Here is a 25,509-nt window from a genome sequence, read left to right as displayed (position 1 = left end):
ATAAAACCAAACCTGGATCGGTAATACAGATCGTGAGCCCCGATAAGGACGGTGATGATGTCTGTAAACCGCTGCGGAATATGAAGGCGCTATAGAAGTGAGTAAAATAAGTAAATAAAATAACGTATCTATAAGAAGCAGGACACTCCCCATGCAGTATATGACACTTATAAAGAGCCCTGTATTCCTCCATTATAATAAAGGTGTGATTGTTCTGCTTTCTGTCTGTGGACAAATTAAAAATAAAGCACCTGCACCTATTTACAGACGATATACAGATGGTGACCTGCGTGTGACCCGTGTTTTTTTGTGCATTCTTTTGAGCTATAGCTGGTGAGTCTGAGCCAGAAACAGATTAAAAAAAGCCCATGCTAGGATTTTATATTCAAGTGCATCTCAATAAATTAGAATATCCTCAATAAGTTACTTTATTTCAGTAATTCAATACAAAAAGTGAAACATATCTATTATATAGAGTCATTACACACAGAGGGATCTATTTCACGTATTATTATCTAATACATAAAGCTGAATGTGTGTATGTATGTATGTATGTCCGGGATTGGCATCTGCACCGTCGCAGCTACAACCACAAAATTTTGCACACACACTTCTGGACCCCGAGTGCGTCATAGGCTATGTTTTGAGGGGAAATTTTAACCCCGCGCTTTACAGTTATTCACCAAAAAACCTGCCTCCATTAAAGCGAATGGAGCTGGGAGCCACAGTGCAGCCAGAACTTCAGAAGAATGCGCAGCCACGCCCTTATGTGGAATGTTGGCGTGTCACAATGCAGCCAGGGAAAGAGACAGACACAGACAGGGAAAGAGGCAGACATAGACAGGGTAAGATACAGACACAAAGAGACAGACAAAGAGACAGACTGACAGAGAAAGAAACAGACAGGGAAAGAGAGAGACAGGTTAAGAGACAGACACAGACAGGTAAAGAGACAGACACAGACAAAGAGACAGACACAGGTAAAGAGACAGAGGGAAAGAGACAGACAGGGAAAGAGACAGACAGGGAAAGTGACAGAGATAGATAGACAAGGAAAGAGATAGACAGACAGGGAAAGAGAGAGACAGGTTAAGAGACAGACACAGACAGGTAAAGAGACAGACACAGACAAAGAGACAGACACAGGGAAACAGACAGACAGGGAAAGATAGGGAAAGAGACAGACAGGGTAAGAGACAGACAAAGACAGGTAAAGAGACAGACACAGGGAAAGAGACAGAGGGAAAGAGACAGACAGGGAAAGAGAGGGAAAGAGACAGACAGGGAAAGTGACAGATAGATAGACAGACAGGGAAAGAGGTTGAGACAGACGGAGAAAGAGACAGTCAGAGACAGACAGGGAAAGAGACAGACAAAGAGATAGAGAGACATAGAGATATATACAGAGGGGGAGACAGACATTATAATTACATTTATATCTATTTGTTGTGTGGTTTTTGTGTGTAGAATACATTTTTGTTAATACTTTCTATTTTGTTAACAGCAGTTATTAATCCGGGCGAAGCCGGGTAGTACAGCTAGTATATTATATAGTCATTACACACAGAGGGATCTATTCCTATATATTATATAGAGTCATTACATACAGAGGGAGCTATTTCACGTGTTTATTTCCGTTAATGTTGATGATTATGGCTTACAGCCAATGAAAACCCAAAAGTCATTATCTCAGAAAATTAGAATATTATATAAGACCAATTGAAAAAATGATTTTAAACTCAGTAATGTTGGCGCCTACTGAAGAGTCTGTAGAGTTTATGTCTCAATACTTGGTCGGACTGCTTTTGCATGAATTCCTGCATCAATACGGCAATGTGGCCTGGAGGCGATCAGCCTGTGGCACTGCTGAGGTGTTATGGAAGCCCAGGTTGCTGTGATAGTCGCCTTCAGCTCGTCTGCATTGTTGGCTCTCGTGTCTCTCATAGATTCTCTATGGGGTTTATGTCAGGGGAGTTTGCTAGCCAATCAAGTACAGTGATATTATGATTACTAAACTACGTATTGGTACTTTTGGCAGTGTGGACAGGTGCCAAGTCCTGCTGGAAAATGAAATTTCCATTTCCAAAAAGCTTGTCGACAGAGGGAAGCATGAAGTGCTGTAAAATGTCCTGGTAGACGGCTGCGCTGACTTTGGTCTTGATAAAACACAGTGAAGCTACACCAGCAGATGACATGGCTCCCCAAATAATCACTGATTGTGGAAACCTCACACTAGACCTCAAGCAGATTGAATTGTGGCCTCTCCACTCTTCCTCCAGACTCGGGGACCGCGATTTCCAAAAGAAATGCAAAATTTACTTTCATCTGAAAACAACTCCTGGGACCACTGAGCAACAGGCCAGTTCCTTTTCTCCTTGGCCCAGGTAAGACGCTTCTGTGGCTTGACACAAGGAATGCGACACTTGTAACCTATGTCCTGGATATGTCTGTGTTCTTTGGCTCTTGAATTACTGACTCCAGCGCCAGTCCACTACTTGTGAATTTCCCCCAAATTTTTTAATGGCCTTTTCTTAACTATCCTTTCAAGGCTGCAGTTGTCCCGGTTGCTTGTGCACCTTTTTCTACCACACTTGTTCCTCCACTCAACTTTCAACTTAATATGCTTGGATACAACACTCTGTGAACAGCAGGCTTCTTTAGCAATGGCCTTTTGTGGCTTACCCTCCTTGTGGAGTGTGTCAATAACTGCTTTTTGGACATGTCAAGTCAGCAGTCTTGTGCATGATTATGTGGGCTACTGAATCAGACTAATGGACCATTTTAAACGCTTAGGAAGCCTTTGCAGGTGTTTTTTTTGGTAATTATTCTCATTTTCAAAAAAAATGACTTTTGGGTTTTTCTTAGGCTGTAAGCCAGGGGTTGCAAACTTGGCTGGGTTTATGGGCCGCACAGAGGAAAAAAATAATTTGGGGGGGGCATTCTTTGCAGGACAAAGTGACATTTTTATTGGTACCATATATATATATTTTTTTTACACACCTTTGGATCACTGGTTTTGAACATTTTTCACTTGTTTATTATAATAAATGTGCACATTCTTTGTTTAAATATAAAAAAAAGAATTTGAAAGTAAAAAAAAAAATCATGCCTTATTTTGTTGTTTTGTTTTCTTTTTACATTTTATCCCTTTCTTGTAACTGATAGTGTTACAATTATCACTATATAGAAATTTTGGCAAACATCTTTTAGTTATGCTTCCCATCTTGTTGTAATGTGACCATCATTGTCCCCGTCCTATAGTAATGTCCCCAGCCTTGTCCCCAACTTATAGTAATGTTCACCATCCTTGTCCCCTTGTAGCAATCTCCCTATCCTATAGTACTGTCCCCATCATATAGTTGTCCCATTCTATAGTAATGTGCCCATCCTACAGTAATCTCCCCATCCTATAGTAATGCCAATATGTCAGGAACAGCCGGGGGGGTCACTCAGGAGTCCCCCGTGCTGGCCACCAGTGTCGCGATCGGGGGGTAACAAGCGGGAGTCACACTCCTCCTTTATACCTCCCGACAGACAGACAGAGCACGTGACGCACTCTCTAGCGCCCCTCTTATAGTCAGGCCAATTATGGAATTGCCCGAAAATAATCAAGGAGGCCGCTATTCTCCTGTGCTGATGATTGAAGGGTTCCCGGTGAGAGCAGGGTATATATTCCTCCGACCTCCGCGGACGGAATATATAGGAAGCTCCTCGCCTCTCACTGGCTGCCCCACAATGATCCTTGGCACAAACTCGCTGTCACCAACCGATTCACGGTAACTATTAGCCGAACACACAGACGTGGGATTCAAGATCGAGATAACAGAACAGCCCAAGATTAATTATATGATTTAATCAGCCTAAAGCACACTAGAAACTACAATATATATAATAGGGAATCTACAGAATATACAGTTATGTCAGAGTACAGTTACAGATAAAGCATAGTTTACAAACAGGCATACAATTCTATCAGTTACCTTGTGCGTCTGGCCACAGGGGGGCGCTGTAGACCAGGTTTCTAGGATCTTTTCGACAGATGTTTCCTACACGTGACCCCCGGCGAAAGAACAAGCTAAAATGTTCGAACTGAGTTTATCAATCTTGTGGAATCCCCGTCCCCTCCTACCTTCGTGACCTCAGAGGGAAGCACTGGCACTCCCCCCGATTTGAGTCAGATACTATCCAGAAAGGGGATATTGGCCATAACTTTGCTTGGGAACGTCGTAGGCGGACGCCAACGCTCTCATTGTGACAGTTATGAATTTAGCTGCAGAACGAGAGGACTCATGGCTTATCTGCTAGTCCCCACCGGCCGATATCACGTTTGGGGTATTTCCCAAGGTCCTACTCCCATATAACATATGGGCCAGCACCGTCCGCATGCGGGTACGTCATTTTTATGCTTGCCATATTTATGGGAAATATGGTTCTTTATGGGAAATATGGTTCACGAGATATTAACCATATTTTACCGGAGCCGTTCTGTCTGGTGGCTTCCATAGCCTTATAATGAGATACAAACTCTTGTTACAGGGTCACGGCAGGGGGGCATCCTGTGTCCACTGTTCCCAGCTCTTCTAATCTCCATATCACAGGAGATGGCCATTGGATGTGTTGCTGGGATGTGACACCTTCCCAGATGTTGGACATCTGAGAACAGGAAGGGAGGGGGCGCTACCATGGAGTGATGAGAGCGATTATGACTGGAAATCATAATTCCTCTTCATATCCCAGGATTTTCCTCACAGCCAACCTTGTCCTTATCCTATAGTAATGTCCCCAGCCTTGTCCCCATCTTATCATAATGTGCCCATCCTGTAGTAATGTGTCCATCCTTGTCCTTATCCTATAGTAATGTTCCCAGCCTTATCCCTATCCTATAGCAATGTTTCCCATCCTGGGAACCCTTGTAGTAATGTCCCTATCCTATAGTACCATACTCATCCTACAGTAATGTGCCCACCTTGTCCCCATCCTATAGTAATGACTTCAGCCTTGTCCCCATTCTATAGTAATGTCCCCATCCATCCAATAGTATTGTGCCCATCCTTGTAATGTCCCAATCCTTTAGTCATGTCCCCAGTCTTGTCCCTATCCTATAGTAATGTGCCCACCTTGTCCCTATCCTAGTCATGTGCCCACCTTGTCCCTATCCTAGTCATGTGCCCACCTTGTCCCTATTCTATAGTAATGTGCCCACCTTGTCCCTATTCTATAGTAACGTGCCCACCTTGTCCCCGTCCTATAGTAATGTGCCCACCTTGTCCCTATTTTATTGTAATGTGCCCACCTTGTCCCTATTTTATAGTAATGTGCCCACCTTGTCCCTATTCTATAATAATGTGCCCACCTTGTCCCCATCCTATAGTGGCGGCGGCTGAAAGGGGGCAGTGGCGCTATAACTTACCGGTCGCTCCCCTCAGTTTCCACAGACACCGGAGTGAAGCTGAGGTGAATGGTCACCGGCCCCAGATCCACAGTGATTGGAGAGATCGGTCACAAGGCCGATCTCTCCAATCAGAGCTGGGGGCGGGTGAAACAGAGGTCACCCAGCTCCAGCCAATGATCAGTGCTATAGCTGCACTGATCATGGCTAGATTTCATTGTTTTAACCATTTTCAATGCCTGAAACATTACAGTGGCTGTGATTGGCTGAGCGGCGTTCGTCAGCCCATCACAGCCTCTGTAGGTCCGGGGAGGAGACACCACCACTCCTGAGGTCTACTCCTCCCCGAATCTAAGGTATTTGCAAAGCGATTGCAGCCACCGAGGCTCCGGGGCCGCGATCTTGCCATGACGTACTGGGTACATCATGGGTCCTTAAGTACCAGGGAGCCATGACGTGTCTAGTACGCCATAGGTCGCAAAGGGGCACGGGCCTGGAGGCCGCACGAACCAGCCTGAGGGGCCGCATGCGGTCTGTGTGTTTGAGACCTCTGCTGAAAGCCATAATCATCAACATTAACAGAAATAAACACTTGAAATAGATCCCTCTCTTTACAATGACTCTATATAGGTTTCGCTTTTTTGTTTCGAATTACTGAAATAAATTAAACTTTTTGATGATATTCTAATTTACTGAGTTTGAAGCTCCGCAGACTCATGGCCTAGAAACAAACTGCTCGATCAGTTTCTTCTTCTACCAAATCAGCGTTCAAATCTTCTTCCAGATCCAAGATGTTGATGGAACGGTAGCTCTGATCTTTGTGAGACTGGCCTAATTTGTTTAGCAATTAGGCCAGTCTCACAAAGATCAGAGCTACCGTTGAACAAATGTTTGGATATTTCACAACCACTGAGGACTCTCAGTTCTTTTAAACATTTTTTTGGGATATTTCACTGAATTTCTTGTTATTCTTCCAGCTAGCTTTGTCATACAGAAATAGCAATCTGCAGAACGGTCTCTTGGCTCCTCCATCCATTTGTGCAGCAATTGCCATGTGCCTTGGTTTACTATTGGGCCAACTAGTGAGATGTGTTACAGAAGATGAGCAACAAATATGGGGCCCAAAGTTTGTCTTGATATCAAGTTTTGCACTGAAAATGCATTAAATAACTTTTCTTCACCAACGGCGTGCCTGATAGGAAAATTCTGATTGCAGATTTGGAATCGGCACACAAAAATGGTTTAGAGCAAAATCTTTGTTGATTAGTGTATCTATCCCTCTGACCATGTAGATTTCTACAAGTCTTCACACCCTCAATCTTGGATGTATGAGGATTGGAGCACACATCTGAGTAGAGGAGAGCGGGGGAAAGTACATCAGAGGGCACTCTCACTACTCCTGACATAATCAGAGCCATCCATAGATTTCATCATCAGGGTTGTCGGTGTCGGACAGTCCATTATCACAGCTGCAGCCGTCTCCTCCATCAGCTCATGTACAGACACGAGATTCACCAGGGTTAGATCAAGAGGCCGAAAACCCATTACTGAACTCTGAACCTGACGGTTTTCTCATTTCTGTGCAGGAAGAAGAGTCTGCTCACTAACCGAAGTCTTTCCTCCCAAAAATATTAATAAATCATCAATTCCTTCCTTCTGTTGTAAAACGTGCTATTAAAGGGAATGCCCAATTTTGCATAATTACTGTTTATATGTGTAATTATTTATCCTGTATTATACTCCAGAGCTGCACTCACTATTCTGCTGGTGCAGTCACTGTGTACATACATTACTGATCCTGAGTTACCTCCTGTATTATACTTCAGAGCTGCACTCACTATTCTGCTGGTGCAGTCACTGTGTACATACATTACTGATCCTGAGTTACCTCCTGTATTATTATACTCCAGAGCTGCACTCACTATTCTGCTGGTGCAGTCACTGTGTACATACATTACATTACTGATCCTGAGTTACCTCCTGTATTATACTCCAGAGCTGCACTCACTATTCTGCTGGTGCAGTCACTGTGTACATACATTACATTACTGATCCTGAGTTACCTCCTGTATTATACTCCAGAGCTGCACTCACTCTTCTGCTGGTGCAGTCACTGTGTACATACATTACTGATCCTGAGTTACCTCCTGTATTATACTCCAGAGCTGCACTCACTATTCTGCTGGTGCAGTCACTGTGTACATACATTACATTACTGATCCTGAGTTACCTCCTGTATTACACTCCAGAGCTGCACTCACTATTCTGCTGGTGCAGTCACTTTGTATATACATTACATTACTGATCCTGAGTTACCTCCTGTATTATACTTCAGAGCTGCACTCACTATTCTGCTGGTGCAGTCACTGTGTACATACTTTACATTACTGATCTATGCCCCAATGAATCAGACTGAAATGAAAACATAAAATGTGCCGGAGTGATGACTAATTACCTCTCAGGTATCTCTGCCCCACCACGTGCTGGGCGCTGGGGTAACCCAACTGGGCGTAGAAGTGGGAGACATGGAAGTGGAAATTCTTATACCAGATCCAGATATACAACAGGCAGAGCAGCGCGCTGGATACGGTCAGGAGCTGCGGGAGAGTGCGGCAGGGTTACCCATGGTATTCAGTGGGACTGAGCGATTCTTCTATCCTTGCTGCCATATTCATGAGATGTAACATTGCCTCCTCCTCAGATCAGCCAAGATGTGCGGGGAAAGATGTGGGCGAGGCGATGTGAGCCCACATCAAAGTGTCACGGTCGTCTTCCTGCTGTTTTGAGACTAGTGACAGCCTTAGAACTGGCGCCTCCCATCTCCATCTTGACTACTCATTTAAACAAGGTTTCCTTTCCTTTGGTGTCTCAAGAGTTAATTTCAGTTTTTGCTGCCAGCAGCTCTGAGCCTTGCAGCTGTAGCAACCATTCAGGTTAAATACTTGAGCCTTCCCATCAGTCCTTGCTGCTGTTAGAATCATTTCTACTTTGGCCATCCTGGTGGAAGGAACTGCTGAGGTTTTTCCTGTGCCCATCACCTGCTACTTTAGAGTCCGTCTGCTATGGTGAAGTTTGGTGTTTTGTATCCTTCTCTTTATTCCCCCGTCTGTCTTTCCTTTCGTGTTTATTAGTGTAGTGTTGAGTCTAGTGTACTCGTTGTGCTACTCACTAGGCAGGGTGAGTTTAGAGCCAGCTTTGGGTCCAAGGTATCCTGCTCGCCGACAGGTTGAAAGTAACTGTATAGGGATGCTAGGAAGCTCAGGAGTCAGCGTGAGGTGGTGCAGGAGGTGCCCCCTCCCCTTAGCAGCAGGGACCTCCGTTGTATCGTGACCCCGGTGTCCCCCCCCCCTTTTTGTGGTGTTTTTGTAGTGCGTCAGACGCCTGTTTGGTCTGATTGCGTGTCACGCGTTGTATACGGATATCTCCTACTCCGTGTGTGACACAAAGGCAGGGACACGACCAGTACGTCAAAGGTTGTGAAGGGGTTAGAAATTTGCAACTTGTTTGTCCTAACTTCTCCAAATTAGGCTTTTACCTGCCAGTCTTTTCCCTCAAGCAGCGGGTAACCTAACCTAAGCGCACTCATTTCCAAATTCAATTGAAACTAATTTTACTACCTATATACAGTATATATTGCAGAATTTCTTGATGACCGTGTATTCATAGACCCCTTTGTGTTTTTGTTTTCCCCTTTGGCCGATTTTTCCCCTCCCCCATCATCCTTCAACTCTTCCAGCATTTATTTTTTTTTTAATAGATATTTTTTCCCTCAATTCTTTCCCTTCTTTTCACCTCCTCCCTTCCTCCTTAAGCAACCAACTGATGTTATCATTCACTTTCTTGTTATGAAAGTAATAAAAAATTACTTCTTTAACATAAAAAGTGTACAAATTTAGAACTTTAAATCATCTGTTTTCCCAAGATAAAAAATATCAACATATTTTGTCTCACTGTAACCATAAAATGATGGCCTTGAATACACGTATCGCATACGCTAAACTGGAGAATCGTCTGAGTGAGCAGTGTGCACAATGTGAGGATTCACACGTGTGCTGTGACATAGAGAGGGTGTAGACTAGACATTTTAGACTGGACAACCCCTTTAAAGTGCACCAATCACCATCATTTTCGTATATAAGCTAAAGTCAGTGCTATACTGGCACTATCAGGCTGATTCTATACATACAGTGCTATACTGGCACTATCAGGCTGATTCTATACATACAGTGCTATACTGGCACTATCAGGCTGATTCTATACATACAGTGCTATACTGGCACTATCAGGCTGATTCTATACATACAGTGCTATACTGGCACTATCAGGCTGATTCTATACATACCATTAGTGGTCAGCTCAGATATTTAGGTTTCAAAATCCAAGAAAGTAAAGGTTATAAAATTACCTGCTTGTTGAGTGACAGCAGCTGAGGATCAGATATCTTGGGGCGGTATTCATAGTTATCCCCTCCCCCTGTTAGAAATAGCATACGTATTATACAATCGATTAACGTCATCTCCTTGCAGGACCTGTGTGGTCATACCCATGTGACCAGAAGGGGCGGGGCCTCAGCCAACAAAGCTGGATACCAGGTCACATGGGTATGAAATCACAAAGGTCCTGCAAGAGACAAAGTGAATCGATTGTATAATACTTATGCTATTTCTAACAGGGGGAGGGGATATCTATGAATATATTATCTGATACTTTGCTCCTGTCACTCAACAAGCTTAAATATACGTCCTACCCCGAAAATAAACTCTAGTCGCGGTTCAATAATGAAGTGTCCATGCAGCAAAAAAGTTAAAGAATACTGCAGGACACTTCATCATAGAAAGCAGACACCCAACCCCCAAAAGAAAGAAAAGAGAAGACCCCGCAATCATACTCAGCAATAGCAGTAGAACGCATCAAGAACCTGCGGTGGAACGCACACCCTAACTCATCAGATCGCGCGCGCACACGCACACACACATCAAATCGCACACACAGATATCAATTGTTTCTGCCTGGCATAAGCACCAAGGACACTGTGCAGTGGAGCACCAGGACCTGTGGGTGGAACTCATCATAGAGACGAGAGCAGAGAGTCCCTTGCTGGCTGGAAACAAGTGGTATCACCGGATGTGGTAAGTGTGTGTGCGCGATTGTATGTGCAATCTCATGAGAGTGAGTGTGTGTATGAGTGAGTGCGATCTGATGTGTGAGTGCGATCTGATGTGTGAGTGTCAGCCAGAAGGATGGGAGGACCGTGGACAGCATACCTGCTGGGAGCACCTGCTGAGGATCGCAGGAGGACCTGGGAGCCACGATGTCCAGGGTCTGGTATGACAATCCTGGGAAGGAGGATCTGCATTTTTTTGGGTGGGGGGTAAACCCCAACCATGTATCCAAGAGAATAAACCCTACCCTGAAAATAAGCCCTAGTGCTTTTTTCGGGGCAAAAAAAAAATATATAAAACAGTGTCTTATTTTCGGGGAAACACGGTAAGTACGATTCTCCTGGGAGGCGTCTGCCTTTTTTGGCCTTTTTACTTACAACCCCTGTTTCCCCAAAAATAAGCCCTAGCATATTTTTCGAAGCAAAAAATAATGTAACAGTGTCTTATTGTCGGGAAAACACAGTAGTTTTAGTCCTGTAAGACTTGTGATACCTGTAAATTATTACTACACAGATGCAATAAGAATCACATTCACCTAGTGACGTCCTCTACTGAGATCTTCATTTGCAAACGCCTAACACCAAAACAAAAATAATCTTGGATGCTACAACAGAACAAAAAATAACACAAGAACTACAGTAAGATTTTTTTTTTAACTTTTATTATTTTAACATTTAACAGATTGGAATACTAAGAACAGAATCATAACAACTCCCATCATCCTCCACAATCTTAGTGTTTGCCGATATTGGAACTTTGTGGGCGACTGTTGGGTCACATAGGAAAATCAGTATGACACCTCCGCTACAACAACTGTGGTTCTGGAATGTTTCTTCAGAAGCTAACAATATAATACAAAATAAATTCAACTTGGCCTCAAGAAAAGCTGAACAGGCTCTGCCTAATGGGCCTCAACAATGTAACAATCAACATTAAATTACTCCTTATAAACGCTCCCTAATAAAGCTGCTGTAAATATCCGGACAGTATTGTGACTTCATCGACTTCAGTTTACTATTGTAACAGAGGCTCCTTTATCCACATAGAAGACGACATGTAGGGGTTCAGTGAAGGAGGCGGTGAAGGTGTGTAAGCGTCTGATGGGGTCACACAGCTCATAGAAGGACAGACGCCCGGCCTCATAGTCTAAGAAGACGCCAAGTCTTGGACATGTTGGCTGTAAACAAAGAGAATTTATGATAGAGTCATGCATCACTGAGTACTCTTCACCTTCCAGGATCAAAATCCAAGATTTATCATTTTCTCCAATCACAGACGTATCTCCTTCCCTTTCTATACTGGGATAGCACATGCCGATGTCACATCTTCCTGTCTGGTTCCACTCTACCTCCCAGTAATGTCGTCCTGAGGAGAGGCCACATCTGCTTAACACCTGGGAGTAATCCACAAATCTTTTTGATGATTTTGGTCTTTCTTGTAGAATTCTGGAATATCTTGCGGTCTTCAAATTTTCTGAAATCTTAACAGTATTATCAGCAGTGACCACATCCAGCAATATGTCTGGGACATGGAACCCAAGCTGTAATGTTGCATTGGTGACAATATCCTTCATAGATCGGTGTAAGGTCAGTGAGATCAGAACCTCATCCAGTTCATTAGTGATCATATCCATATCATCAGTCGTCTCATGTAGGTCACTGACTAGAGATGTGTCTTCAGATGCCATACTTGTATTATAATCCACTCCTTGGTCTGATTTTCGTAGCACAGTTATTGGGTCAGTACCGTTATCCTGCACTTTGGTGCTAGATACAAGAACATTAGCCACATCCATATTATCTCCAGAACTGACCTCTCCACCATCTCCCCGTGTGTTCTTCTCACCTCCATGATTACACTCTGTAATGTCACTTTCTTGTAAGAGTGTTATTGGGTCGGTGACACGACACATCTCCTCCACGTGATGCATCTTCTTGGACAGTTCGTCCTCCTGTATTTCCAGATTCTGGATCTGATGAGATATCTGGGACACAATCTTCTCCTCCTGCCTGGAGACCTCACTCAGCGCTTTCTTTTCTGCCATTTCCAGTTGCTTCTTCATATCCATAACTATGTTACTGATGTTCTTCCTTTTATCAGAGGCTTTTTCCTTGATTTTTGTCTTATGATTCTGAAGATCCTGGACTTGTTTCTGAATTTCTGCTTTTCCTTCTTTTAGTTCATCCAGATATTTCCTCAGGTTCTCCTTCTTCTTCTCAGAAGCCTCATCTAGAAGCTCCACCTTGTGTCCTTGGTGTTCGCCAACCAGACAGCAAGACACACACAGACAAGCTGCGTCCACCGGGCAGTAATACTCCAGAACTTTCTTGTGGAAGTAACATCTTTTGTTACCTAAGCTGCCAGTGGGTTCTGTTAACATATGATCCATTGTCTTGTTGTGGACAGTCAGGTGCTCGTCACACAGGGAGTTCTCACAGTGTAGACAGGATTTCACAGCCGGGACAGGGGACTTTGTACAGTAACAGCAGAAGATTCTGGTCTCCTCCATCTCAGGCTCAGTAGATAACAATTTTTCCACTATATTCTCCATCTTTGTTTTCTTCTCCAGGGCCGGACGCTCCGGATATTGTGCTCTGCAGTCAGGACAGGAATACACTCCAGCCGCCTCCTGTGCATCCAGCGCACTGATAATACAATAGCGGCAGAAGAAGTGTCCACATCTCAGGGATACGGGATCTGTGCAGAGGCTCAGGCAGATGGAGCAGTTCAGCTCGTCCTTAAAGTCACCAGACTCCATTCTGTAACCAATGAAAACGGAACATGTGTTAGATATTCTGGGACGCATCAGGCAATATGGCAGCTCATGTGAAACATTTTGTTGTTTTTGGAGCAACCACATTACCAAGCAGAGTCACAATAATCCAAAATATAAGAGGCCGATCCCAGAGCAGCCAATCTGCTTCTTTGTTCTAAACTAGATGGTACTTCAAAAATGAATCGAAACTAATTATTTACTTTCTCTTTGGTAGGTGTCAGGCATTAAGCTCATTAATATCCTTTGACTAAAACCCCTTTAGTTCATGGTCTCTCCACACCAGCGGCCCACTACATCACCGCAGCAAGCGTGTCACCTGCTGCAGCGAAGCCCCCGGTCTACAACCAGCTAGATTACTGCACCCAGCCTGGTACATCACTACACCCACTGTCCCAAGTCTGAAACCCGCAACATCACTCCGGCCAGCTGTCACCTGCTACATCGCTGTATCCAACTTGTCACCCGCTACATTACTGCAGCCCACCTGTCACCTGCTACATCGCTGTATCCAACTTGTCACCCGCTACATTACTGCAGCCCACCTGTCACCTGCTACATCGCTGTATCCAACTTGTCACCCGCTACATTACTGCAGCCCACCTGTCACCTGCTACATCACTGCAGCCCACCTGTCACCTGCTACATCGCTGTATCCAACTTGTCACCCGCTACATTACTGAAGCCCACCTGTCACCTGCTACATCGTGTATCCAACTTGTCACTCGCTACATTACTACATGCTGCACTATTTTGTCCAGTAAAAAAAGACACCATTATAATCAATGAGATTATTTATGAGATTGATAAGACTCCAGCTTGAATTCTGCTTCTCACCGCCGCTCCTCAGAGCTCCACGCAGCAACTGAAGAGAGTCGCGCTGTCAGCGGTGACGTCACTGAGGTAATGCCGGGGTGTGTGCGGTGATGATGATGCGTGCGGGAGTGCCGGGTGTGTGCGGTGATGATGTGTGCGGGAGTGCCGGGGTGTGTGCGGTGATGAGGCGTGCGAGAGTGCCGGGGTGTGCGGTAATGATGGGGTCTCTCCCTCTCTCTCAGCTTTAAAAAAAAAAGAGAATTTTCTTTACTTACCGTAAATTCTTTTTCTTATAGTTCCGACATGGGAGACCCAAACCATGGGTGTATAGCTTCTGCCTCCGGAGGACACACAAAGTACTACACTCAAACGTGTAGCTCCTCCCTCCGGGCTATATACACCCCCTGGATGACAATCTACCCAGTTCAGTGCAAAAGCTGAAGGAAGACATCCACCCATAAGTAGAGATAGAGTAAAACTCGGAATAACCGGAACTCTGACTACTAACAACAGCCGGTGAAACACACGGAACAAAAAAACTGCCAACAGGCAACAGGGAGGGTGCTGGGTCTCCCATGTCGGAACTATAAGAAAAAGAATTTACGGTAAGTAAACAAAATTCTCTTTTTCTTTATCGTTCCTTATGGGAGACCCAAACCATGGGACGTTCCAAAGCAGTCCATGGGTGGGAATAAACCAAACTGAGAAGTAGGCAAAACCTAACTTCACAAATGGGCGACAGCCGCCTGAAGAATGCGTCTGCCCAAGCTTGCATCTGCCGAAGCATGAGCATGCACTTGGTAGTGCTTCGAAAAAGTGTGCAGACTGGACCACGTGGCAGCCTGACAAACCTGCTGAGCCGTAGCCTGGTGCCTGAAAGCCCAGGAGGCACCGACAGCTCTGGTCGAGTGCGCCTTAATCCCTGGCGGGGGAGGCACCTGAGAACACTGGTAGGCATCGGTGATAGCCGACCTGATCCAACGAGCTAGGGTCGGTTTAGAAGCAGCGAGACCCTTGCGCTGACCAGTGGTTAGCACAAAAAGTGAGGTCCACCGCCTAAAAACGGCGGTGCGTGACACATAGATTCGGAGCGCCCGCACCAAATCCAAGGTATGCAACGCCTTTTCAAAGCGATGCACAGGGGCCGGACAAAGAGAAGGCAATGAAATGTCCTGGTTAAGGTGGAAAGGAGACACCACCTTAGGGAGAAAGTTCGGAGACGGACGAAGAACCACCTTGTCTTGGTGAAACACCAAAGAAGGGAATTTTGTTACTTACCGTAAATTCCTTTTCTTCTAGCTCCTATTGGGAGACCCAGACGATTGGGTGTATAGCACTGCCTCCGGAGGCCACACAAAGCATTACACTAAAAAGTGTAAGGCCCCTCCCCTTCTGGCTATACACCCCCCGTGGGATCACGGGCTGCTCAGTTTTAGTGCTAAAGCAAGAAGGAGGAAAGCCAATAACTGGTTTAAACAAATTCACTCCGAAGTAACATCGGAGAACTGAAAACCGTTCAACATGAACAACATGTGTACCCGAAAAAAAAAAACCAACAATCCCGAAGGACAACAGGGCGGGTGCTGGGTCTCCCAATAGGAGCTAGAAGAAAAGGAATTTACGGTAACAAAATTCCCTTCTTCTTCGGCGCTCCATTGGGAGACCCAGACGATTGGGACGTCCAAAAGCAGTCCCTGGGTGGGTAAAGAAATACCTCATGTTAGAGCTGCAAAGACAGCCTTCCCCTACGGGGAGGTAACTGCCGCCTGCAGGACTCTTCTACCTAGGCCGGCGTCCGCCGAAGCATAGGTATGCACCTGATAATGTTTGGTGAAAGTGTGCAGACTCGACCAGGTAGCTGCCTGGCACACCTGTTGAGCCGTAGCCTGGTGTCGTAATGCCCAGGACGCACCCACGGCTCTGGTAGAATGGGCCTTCAGCCCTGATGGAACCGGAAGCCCAGCAGAACGGTAGGCTTCAAGAATTGGTTCTTTGATCCATCGAGCCAGGGTGGCTTTTGAAGCCTGCGACCCTTTGCGCTTACCAGCGACAAGGACAAAGAGTGCATCCGAGCGGCGCAGGGGCGCCGTGCGGGAAATGTAGATTCTGAGTGCTCTCACCAGATCTAACAAATGTAAATCCTTTTCATACCGAAGAACTGGATGAGGACAAAAGGAAGGCAAGGAGATATCCTGATTAAGATGAAAAGAGGATACCACCTTAGGGAGAAACTCCTGAATGGGGCGCAGCACTACCTTGTCCTGGTGGAACACCAGGAAGGGAGCCTTGGATGACAGCGCTGCTAGCTCAGACACTCTCCGAAGAGACGTGACCGCCACTAGAAAGACCACTTTCTGTGAGAGACGAGAAAGTGAAACATCCCTCAGAGGCTCGAAGGGCGGCTTCTGGAGAGCAACTAGTACCCTGTTTAGATCCCATGGATCTAACGGCCGCCTGTACGGAGGGACGATATGACAAACCCCCTGCAGGAACGTGCGCACCTGAGAAAGTCGTGCTAGACGCTTCTGAAAAAACACGGATAGTGCCGAGACTTGCCCTTTAAGGGAGCCGAGCGACAAGCCCTTTTCCAACCCAGATTGCAGGAAGGAAAGAAAAGTAGGTAACGCGAATGGCCAGGGGGATACTCCTTGTGCAGAGCACCAGGATAAGAAAATCCTCCACGTTCTGTGGTAGATCTTAGCAGAAGTGGACTTCCTAGCCTGTCTCATGGTGGCAACGACTCCTTGGGATAATCCTGAAGACGCTAGGATCCAGGACTCAATGGCCACACAGTCAGGTTCAGGGCCGCAGAATTCCGATGGAAAAACGGCCCTTGGGACAGTAAGTCTGGTCGGTCTGGTAGTGCCCACGGTTGGCCGACCGTGAGATGCCACAGATCCGGGTACCACGACCTCCTCGGCCAGTCTGGGGCGACGAGTATGACGCGGCTGCAATCGGATCTGATCTTGCGTAGCACTCTGGGCAAGAGTGCCAGAGGTGGGAACACATAAGGGAGCCGGAACTGCGACCAATCTTGCACTAAGGCGTCTGCCGCCAGAGCTCTTTGATCGCGAGACCGCGCCATGAACGTCGGGACCTTGTTGTTGTGCCGCGACGCCATTAGGTCGACGTCCGGCACCCCCCAGCGGCGACAGATTTCCTGAAACACGTCCGGGTGAAGGGACCATTCCCCTGCGTCCATACCCTGGCGACTGAGGAAGTCTGCTTCCCAGTTTTCTACGCCCGGGATGTGAACCGCTGATATGGTGGATGCTCTGTCCTCCACCCACAACAGAATCCGCCGGACTTCCTGGAAGGCTTGCCGACTGCGTGTCCCTCCTTGGTGGTTGATGTATGCCACCGCTGTGGAGTTGTCCGACTGAATTCGGATCTGCTTTCCTTCCAGCCACTGCTGGAAGGCTAGTAGGGCTAGATACACTGCCCTGATTTCCAGAACATTGATCTGAAGGGTGGACTCCTGCTGAGTCCACGTCCCTTGAGCCCTGTGGTGGAGAAAAACTGCTCCCCACCCTGACAGACTCGCGTCTGTCGTGACCACTGCCCAGGATGGGGGCAGGAATGATCTTCCCTGTGATAATGAGGTGGGAAGAAGCCACCATTGCAGAGAGTCCTTGGCCGTCTGGGAAAGGGAGACTTTCCTGTCCAGGGAAGTTGACTTCCCGTCCCATTGGCGGAGAATGTCCCATTGAAGTGGGCGCAGATGAAACTGTGCAAACGGGACTGCCTCCATTGCTGCCACCATCTTCCCTAGGAAGTGCATGAGGCGCCTTAAGGAGTGCGACTGACCATGAAGGAGAGACCGTACCCCTGTCTGTAGTGACCGCTGCTTGTCCAGCGGAAGCTTCACTATCGCTGGCAGAGTATGAAACTCCATGCCAAGATACGTTAGTGATTGAGTCGGTGACAGATTTGACTTTGAAAAGTTGATGATCCACCCGAAAGTCTGGAGAGTCTCCAGCGCAACATTCAGGCTGTGTTGGCATGCCTCTTGAGAGGGTGCTTTGACAAGTAGATCGTCCAAGTAAGGGATCACCGAGTGTCCCTGGGAGTGCAAGACTGCTACCACTGCCGCCATGACCTTGGTGAAAACCCGTGGGGCTGTCGCCAGACCAAATGGCAGAGCTACGAACTGGAGATGTTCGTGTCCTATCACAAAACGTAGAAAACGTTGGTGCTCTGTAGCAATCGGCACGTGGAGATAAGCATCTTTGATGTCTATTGATGCAAGGAAATCTCCTTGAGACATTGAGGCAATGACGGAGCGGAGGGATTCCATCCGGAACCGCCTGGCGTTCACATGCTTGTTGAGCAGCTTTAGGTCCAGAACAGGACGGAACGAGCCGTCCTTTTTTGGAACCACGAAGAGATTGGAGTAAAAACCTTGCCCTTGTTCCTGAAGAGGAACAGGGATCACCACTCCTTCTGCTCTTAGTGAGCCCACCGCCTGCAGAAGAGCATCTGCTCGGTCGGGATGTGGGGAAGTTCTGAAGAACCGAGGCGGAGGACGAGAACTGAACTCTATCCTGTACCCGTGAGACAAAATGTCTGTTACCCACCGGTCCTTGACCTGTGGCAGCCAAATGTCGCAAAAGCGGGAGAGCCTGCCACCGACCGAGGATGCGGAGGGAGGAGGCCGAAAGTCATGAGGCAGCCGCCTTGGAAGCGGTTCCTCCGGTTGCTTTCTTGGGGCGTGAGTGAGCCCGCCAGGAATCTGAGCCCTTTTGCTCTTTCTGAGTCCCTTTGGACGAGGAGAATTGGGCCTTGCCGGAGCCTCGAAAGGACCGAAACCTCGACTGCCACCTCCTTTGTTGAGGTTTGCTTGATCTGGGCTGGGGTAAGGAGGAGTCTTTACCCTTGGACTGTTTAATGATTTCAGCCAATTGCTCACCAAACAGTCTGTCTACAGATAGTGGCAAGCTGGTTAAACATTTTTTGGAAGCAGAATCCGCTTTCCATTCTTTTAACCACAAGGCTCTGCGCAAAACCACCGAGTTGGCAGACGCCATTGAGGTACGGCTCGTAGAGTCCAGGACAGCGTTGATAGCATAGGTCGCAAACGCAGACATTTGCGAAGTTAAGGACTTCACTTGCGGCACTGCTGGACGTATGATAGAGTCCACCTGTGCCAGACCAGCTGAAATAGCTTGGAGTGCCCACACGGCCGCGAATGCTGGAGCAAACGACGCGCCGATAGCTTCATAGACAGATTTCAACCACAGGTCCATCTGTCTGTCATTGGCATCTTTAAGTGAAGCCCCATCCTCCACTGCAACTATGGATCTAGCCGCAAGCCTGGAGATTGGGGGATCCACCTTTGGACACTGGGTCCAGCGTTTGACCACGTCAGGGGGAAAGGGATAACGTGTATCCTTAAGACGTTTGGAGAAACGCTTGTCTGGATAAGCATGGTGTTTCTGGACTGATTCTCTGAAGTCAGCGTGGTCCAGAAAAGTACTCAGTTTACGCTTGGGATACCTGAAATGGAACTTCTCCTGCTGTGCAGCTGCCTCTTCTGCTGAAGGGGCTGGGGGAGAAATATCCAACAGTCTATTGATGGCCGCTATAAGGTCATTTACCATGGCGTCACCATCAGGAGTATCCAGATTGAGAGCGGTCTCAGGATTAGACTCCTGATCACCCTCCTCTGTCTCATCACGCAGAGACTCTTCTCGCTGAGACCCTGATCCGCGTGATGACGTGGAGGGTCTCTCCCAGCGAGCTCGCTTAGGCTGCCTGGGACTGTCATCTGAGTCAGAGCCTTCAGCCTGAGATGCCTGGGACCCCCTTGAAGCACGGATTAACTCCAACTGAGGGGGACCGGGGAACATTGACGCAGCAGTGTCCATGGTCTGAGTGACCGGCCTGGCCTGCAAGGTCTCTAGGATTTTTGTCATAGTGACAGACATCTTGTCAGCAAAAACTGCAAACTCTGTCCCCGTCACCGGGGCAGGGTTCACCGGTGACTCTGCCTGGGCCACTACCACCATAGACTCCGGCTGACGAAGTGGCACAGGGACCGAACATTGCACACAATGGGGGTCTTTGGAGCCTGCCGGTAGATCAGCCCCACAAGCGGCACAAGCAGCGTATACAGCCTGTGTCTTGGCACCCTTGCGTTTTGCGGATGACATGTTGTCGTCTCCTCAGAGCAATATAGGGTATACAGCCAAGAAGCGACCTTACAGTGCAATATATATATATATATATGGTATAGAGAAAAAAATACACCAATATAACACTGTGGCACTAGTGGGGCCAGCACTAATGTGCTGCTTACCGCCCGCTTAACGCGGGTGTGTGGTCGCCAGAAATCCCTTGTCTGGGTCTCCCAGAGCCTGTGTCCGTTCTCCAGCCAGACTGCATGTAGGAATGGCTGCCGGCGTCCTGTGGAGAGGGGCGGGCCCTGGGCGTGCTGCAGACAAAGAGCGGGAACTGGCGTCCCACTGTGCCCAGTGAGAGGGCTGGAGTATGTAAATAAGACTCCAGCCCTCTGCGCTGACTATCGTACAGCGTCTCTCCCTTGCCCTGATTGACAGGGTGGGGGCGGGAACGAAGCGGAGCTAGGCCGCAAAAGCCGGGGACTAGATTTATAAGCGCCGCCGTCGTAAAAGCACGGTCGGCGCTAAGTCCCCGGCGCACCACAAGTCTCAGCCGCGCCGCCGCTCCAGGGGCGGCCGGCGCGGCAGTCCCCAACACATAAAGTCCCTCAGAGAAACTGCAGTGACTGTAACCCCAGCGCGCAGCGCTACTGTCCCCGGCGCACTAGCACACCCAGCAAGTCTGGAGTGTGCGCGGCCTGTCCATACGGGGACACAGAGTACCTGAATGTTGCAGGGCCTTGTCCCTGAACGCTACCCAGCTCCGTATCCAGCAGGTTCTACGGGTCTGTGGATGGAGCCCGGCCTCAGGGCTTGGGGGCCGGTAAGATCCCACTTCCTCAGAGCCCTCAGGGGGATGGGGAAGGAAAGCAGCATGTGGGCTCCAGCCTCCGTACCCACAATGGGTACCTCAACCTTAACAAACACCGCCAATAGGAATGGGGTGAGAAGGGAGCATGCTGGGGGCCCTAGTATGGGCCCTCTTTTCTTCCATCCGATATAGTCAGCAGCTACTGCTGACTAAACAGTGGAGCTATGCGTGGATGTCTGACCTCCTTCGCACAAAGCTTGAAAACTGAGCAGCCCGTGATCCCACGGGGGGTGTATAGCCAGAAGGGGAGGGGCCTTACACTTTTTAGTGTAATGCTTTGTGTGGCCTCCGGAGGCAGTGCTATACACCCAATCGTCTGGGTCTCCCAATGGAGCGCCGAAGAAAAGGGGGATTCCGAAGATAGCGCAGCCAAATCAGAAACTCTCCTGAGAGAAGTTATGGCTACTAGAAAAACAACTTTCTGTGAAAGTCTAAACAAGGGAACCTCCCTGAGAGGCTCAAAGGGGGGTTTCTGTAAGGCCGTGAGGACCAGATTAAGGTCCCAGGGATCCAAGGGCCGCCGGTAAGGAGGAATGATGTGAGATGCGCCCTGCATGAAGGTGCGCACCTGAGCCAGTCGGGCGATACGCCGCTGGAACAATACCGACAGAGCCGACACCTGTCCCTTGAGGGAATTGAGGGACAGTCCCAGCTGTAGACCGGACTGTAGAAAAGACAGGATGGTCGGCAAGGAGAACGGCCAAGGAGCATGGTCGGAAGAGCGACACCAGGACAGGAAAATCCTCCAAGTCCTGTGGTAAATCTTGGCCGAGGAAGACTTCCGAGCCTGAGTCATGGTGGAGATGACCTCAGAGGGAATGCCTGAAGCCGTCAGGATCCAGGACTCGAGCCACGCCGTCAATCTGAGAGCCGCAGAATTCTGGCGGAAGAACGGACCTTGAGAGAGAAGGTCTGGGCGGTCCGGGAGATGCCACGGCACCTCTACGGACAGACGGAGCAGGTCTGGGTACCAAGCTCGCCTGGGCCAGTCCGGAGCAATGAGTATGACTCGACGGCCCTCCATTCTGATCTTGCGCAGAACCCTGGGCAAGAGCGCTAGAGGGGGAAACACATAGGCCAGATGGAACTGAGACCAATCTTGAACCAGTGCGTCTGCTGCGAAGGCTTGAGGATCGTGGGAGCGAGCCACGTAAACCGGAACCTTGTTGTTGTGCCGGGATGCCATTAGATCCACTTCCGGAGTGCCCCACTTGCGGCAGATTGATCTGAACACTGACGGATGCAGGGCCCACTCGCCGCTGTCTACGGTTTGACGGCTGAGGTAATCGGCCTCCCAGTTTTCCACGCCTAGGATGTGGACTGCAGATATGGTGGACTTGGAGTCCTCCGTCCACTGGAGGATTCGTTGAACCTCCAACATCGCCAGACGGCTGTGAGTCCCGCCCTGGTGATTGATGTAGGCAACCTGAAAGGCTAGGAGAGCTAAACACAGCTCTGATCTCCAGCACATTGATCGAGAGGGCTGATTCGGACGGAGTCCAAGTGCCCTGTGCTCGGTGATGGAGAAATACTGCTCCCCAACCGGAGAGGCTGGCATCCGTGGTGAGGATCACCCAGGACGGAGTCAGGAAGGAGCGTCCCTGAGACAGAGAGAGGGGCTGAAGCCACCACTGAAGGGAGCTCCTGGTCTGTGACGACAGAGCCACCTGCCTGTGCAAGGAAGAGATCCGCTTGTCCCAACAGCGGAGAATGTCCAGCTGCAGGGGACGCAGATGGAACTGAGCAAAGGGGACCGCTTCCATGGACGCCACCATCTGACCCAGCACCTGCATGAGGTGTCTGATGGAATGACGGCGGTGCCTCAGCAGAGAGCGCACCGCCAGACGAAGGGACTGCTGTTTGACTAAGGGCAACTTGACAAGTGCCGGCAGTCTCGAATTGCATCCCTAGGTACAAAAGCACCTGGGTCGGGGTCAGAGTGGACTTGGGCAGGTTGACAAGCCACCCGAACTGAACTAGCGTGGCGAGAGTGAGAGAGACACTCCGCTGGCAGTCTGCACTGGATGAGGCCTTGACTAGAAGGTCGTCCAGGTAAGGAATCACTGCCAACCCCTGGAGGTGCAGGACCGCAACCACTGCTGCCATGACCTTGGTGAATACTCGAGGGGCCGTGGCTAAGCCGAAGGGGAGAGCCACGAATTGGAAATGTTCCTCTCCGATCGCAAAGCGAAGCCAACGCTGGTGTGAAAACGCAATAGGCACATGCAGATAGGCATCTCTGATGTCGATGGATGCCAGAAAATCTCCTTGGGTCATTGAGGCAATGACCGATCTCAGAGATTCCATGCGAAAATGCCGCACCTGAACATGCTTGTTGAGAAGCTTGAGATCCAGGATGGGCCGGAAGGAACCGTCCTTCTTGGGAACTAGAAAGAGGTTTGAGTAGAAACCTCTGAACCGTTCCCGGGCGGGAACCGGAATAATTACCCCGTTGGCCTGCAGGGATGCCACGGCCTGAGAGAAGGCGGCGGCTTTGGAGCAGGGGGGGGTGGACAGAAAAAATCTGTTTGGCGGGCTGGAAGAAAATTCTATCCTGTAGCCGTGGGAGATGATATCCCGCACCCACTGATCGGAGACGTGTTGCAACCACACGTCGCCAAAGTGGGAGAGCCTGCCACCGACCAAGGACGTTGCTGGCGCGGCCAGATAGTCACGAGGAGGCTGCCTTAGTGGCAGCGGCTCCTCCGGTCTTTTGAGGACGCGGCTTTGCGCGCCAGTTGGATTTACGATCCTTGGCTGCGGTAGTGGACGAGGCCGAGGGCTTAGAGGATGACCAGCTAGAGGAACGAAAGGAACGAAACCTCGATTGGTTCCTGCCCTGGACAGGTTTCTTGGCTTTAGTTTGTGGCAAGGAAGTACTCTTCCCGCCAGTAGCTTCCTTAATTATGTCATCCAGCTGTTCCCCGAACAGCCGGGACCCAGCAAAGGGGAGACTCGCAAGGTACTTCTTAGAGGAAGCATCTGCTTTCCACTCTCGAAGCCACAAGATCCTGCGGATCGCGAGGGAGTTAGCGGAGGCCACCGCCGTGCGGTGAGAAGCCTCCAGGATGGCAGACATGGCGTAGGATGCAAAAGCCGAAGCTTGAGAAGTTAAGGCATCCGTCTCAGGAATAGAGTCCCTGGAGAGGGAATGAATCTCCGCCAGAGAGGCAGAGACTGCCTTAAGAGCCCACACTGCCGCAAAAGACGGGGAGAACGAGGCTCCTGCCGCCTCATATACAGACTTGGCCAGAAGGTCAACCTGGCGGTCAGTGGGATCCTTAAGAGAAGTGCCATCAGCCACAGCTACGACTGTGCGGGCTGAGATTCTGGACACCGGAGGGTCTACCTTTGGGGACTGGGCCCAGTCCTTAACAACCTCTGGTGGAAAAGGAAAACGGTCATCTGAACTACGCTTCGGAAAACGTTTGTCAGGACAGGCCCTGGGCTTGTTGACAGTGGTGTGAAAGCTGGAGTGGTTAAAAAACATACTCCTAGGTTTCTTAGGAGAGGTAAACTGGTGTACCTCTACCAGAGAGGCTTGTTCCTCTGACTCTGGTGGATTGAGGTTCAGTACGGAGTTAATGGACGCAATCAAGTCACTAACATCCGCATCACCCTCAGACAAGTCAATGGGGTACATAGAGGCAGCGTCTGAGCCCACAGTAAACGAATCCTCCTCGCCCTGCACCTCGGCTTGTGAATCAAAGCCGTGGGACGAGGAAGGAGAAGGTTCCCTGCGTCTCCGTTTAGGGGGACGGGGTCCTAGGACATGCTCTGAGTGCTCTGCAGAGCTCGGAGCCGCAGAGGCACCCTGAGAAGGGGGCTGATGCATGGACAGCAGTGTCCGGGACAGCTGCCCCATGGAGTCGGCAAAAGACTGGGAAATAGCTTGTGAAAAGGAAGCTACCCAAGCCGGGGGTTCAGCCACCGGGGCCAGAGCAGCCGGAGGGACCCCTGAGGAAGCTCCAGGCTGAGACACAAACATGTTAGCACAGGCATCACAATGTGGGTATGTGCTTGGCTCTGGCAGAATGAGCTTACATGCAGTGCATATAGCGTACATGTTAGCAGCCTTGCTTCAGGTGACAGACATGCTGCTGAGGTGGAAGCTCTGCAGCAAGAATACACTCCTGTAGAATGCCCTGAGAGTGTAATAATAGTCCACAACCGAAGGTTGTGGCTTACCAGCCCGCTCTCTGTGTACCCTCCGGATTCCACCGCTCAAAGACCCTGTGAAGCGTCAGACTTCCTGACAGTATGTAGCATCCAGCGCCTTCCAGTGTAAGAACGCTGAGAAAATGGCGCTGGGAGAAGGAGGGGGGGCGTGTATAAGCCCAAGAGCGGGAAAAACGGAGGGCAGAGAGATACAGGGAGAG

General features: G+C 48.9%; 1 protein-coding gene across 1 annotated transcript in view; it reads right to left on the bottom strand.

The window, feature by feature from the left end:
- Positions 1–11,232: 11,232 nt before the first annotated feature.
- LOC142246490 (E3 ubiquitin/ISG15 ligase TRIM25-like) overlaps positions 11,233–25,509 on the bottom strand; it is a 32,497-nt gene continuing 18,220 nt past the window's right edge. Inside the window, exon 2 of the mRNA XM_075319554.1 lies at positions 11,233–13,310. Coding sequence (XP_075175669.1) covers positions 11,558–13,309 — 1,752 coding nt within the window. The 5' untranslated portion in view covers position 13,310 and the 3' untranslated portion in view covers positions 11,233–11,557. The remainder of the gene's footprint in view (positions 13,311–25,509) is intronic.

Source organism: Anomaloglossus baeobatrachus, chromosome 7 (genome assembly GCF_048569485.1).
Source record: "Anomaloglossus baeobatrachus isolate aAnoBae1 chromosome 7, aAnoBae1.hap1, whole genome shotgun sequence".
NCBI classification, from domain to species: domain Eukaryota; kingdom Metazoa; phylum Chordata; class Amphibia; order Anura; family Aromobatidae; genus Anomaloglossus; species Anomaloglossus baeobatrachus.
The sequence above is the reverse complement of the archived record's forward strand: the minus strand, read 5'-3'. Positions and strand labels throughout refer to the sequence as shown.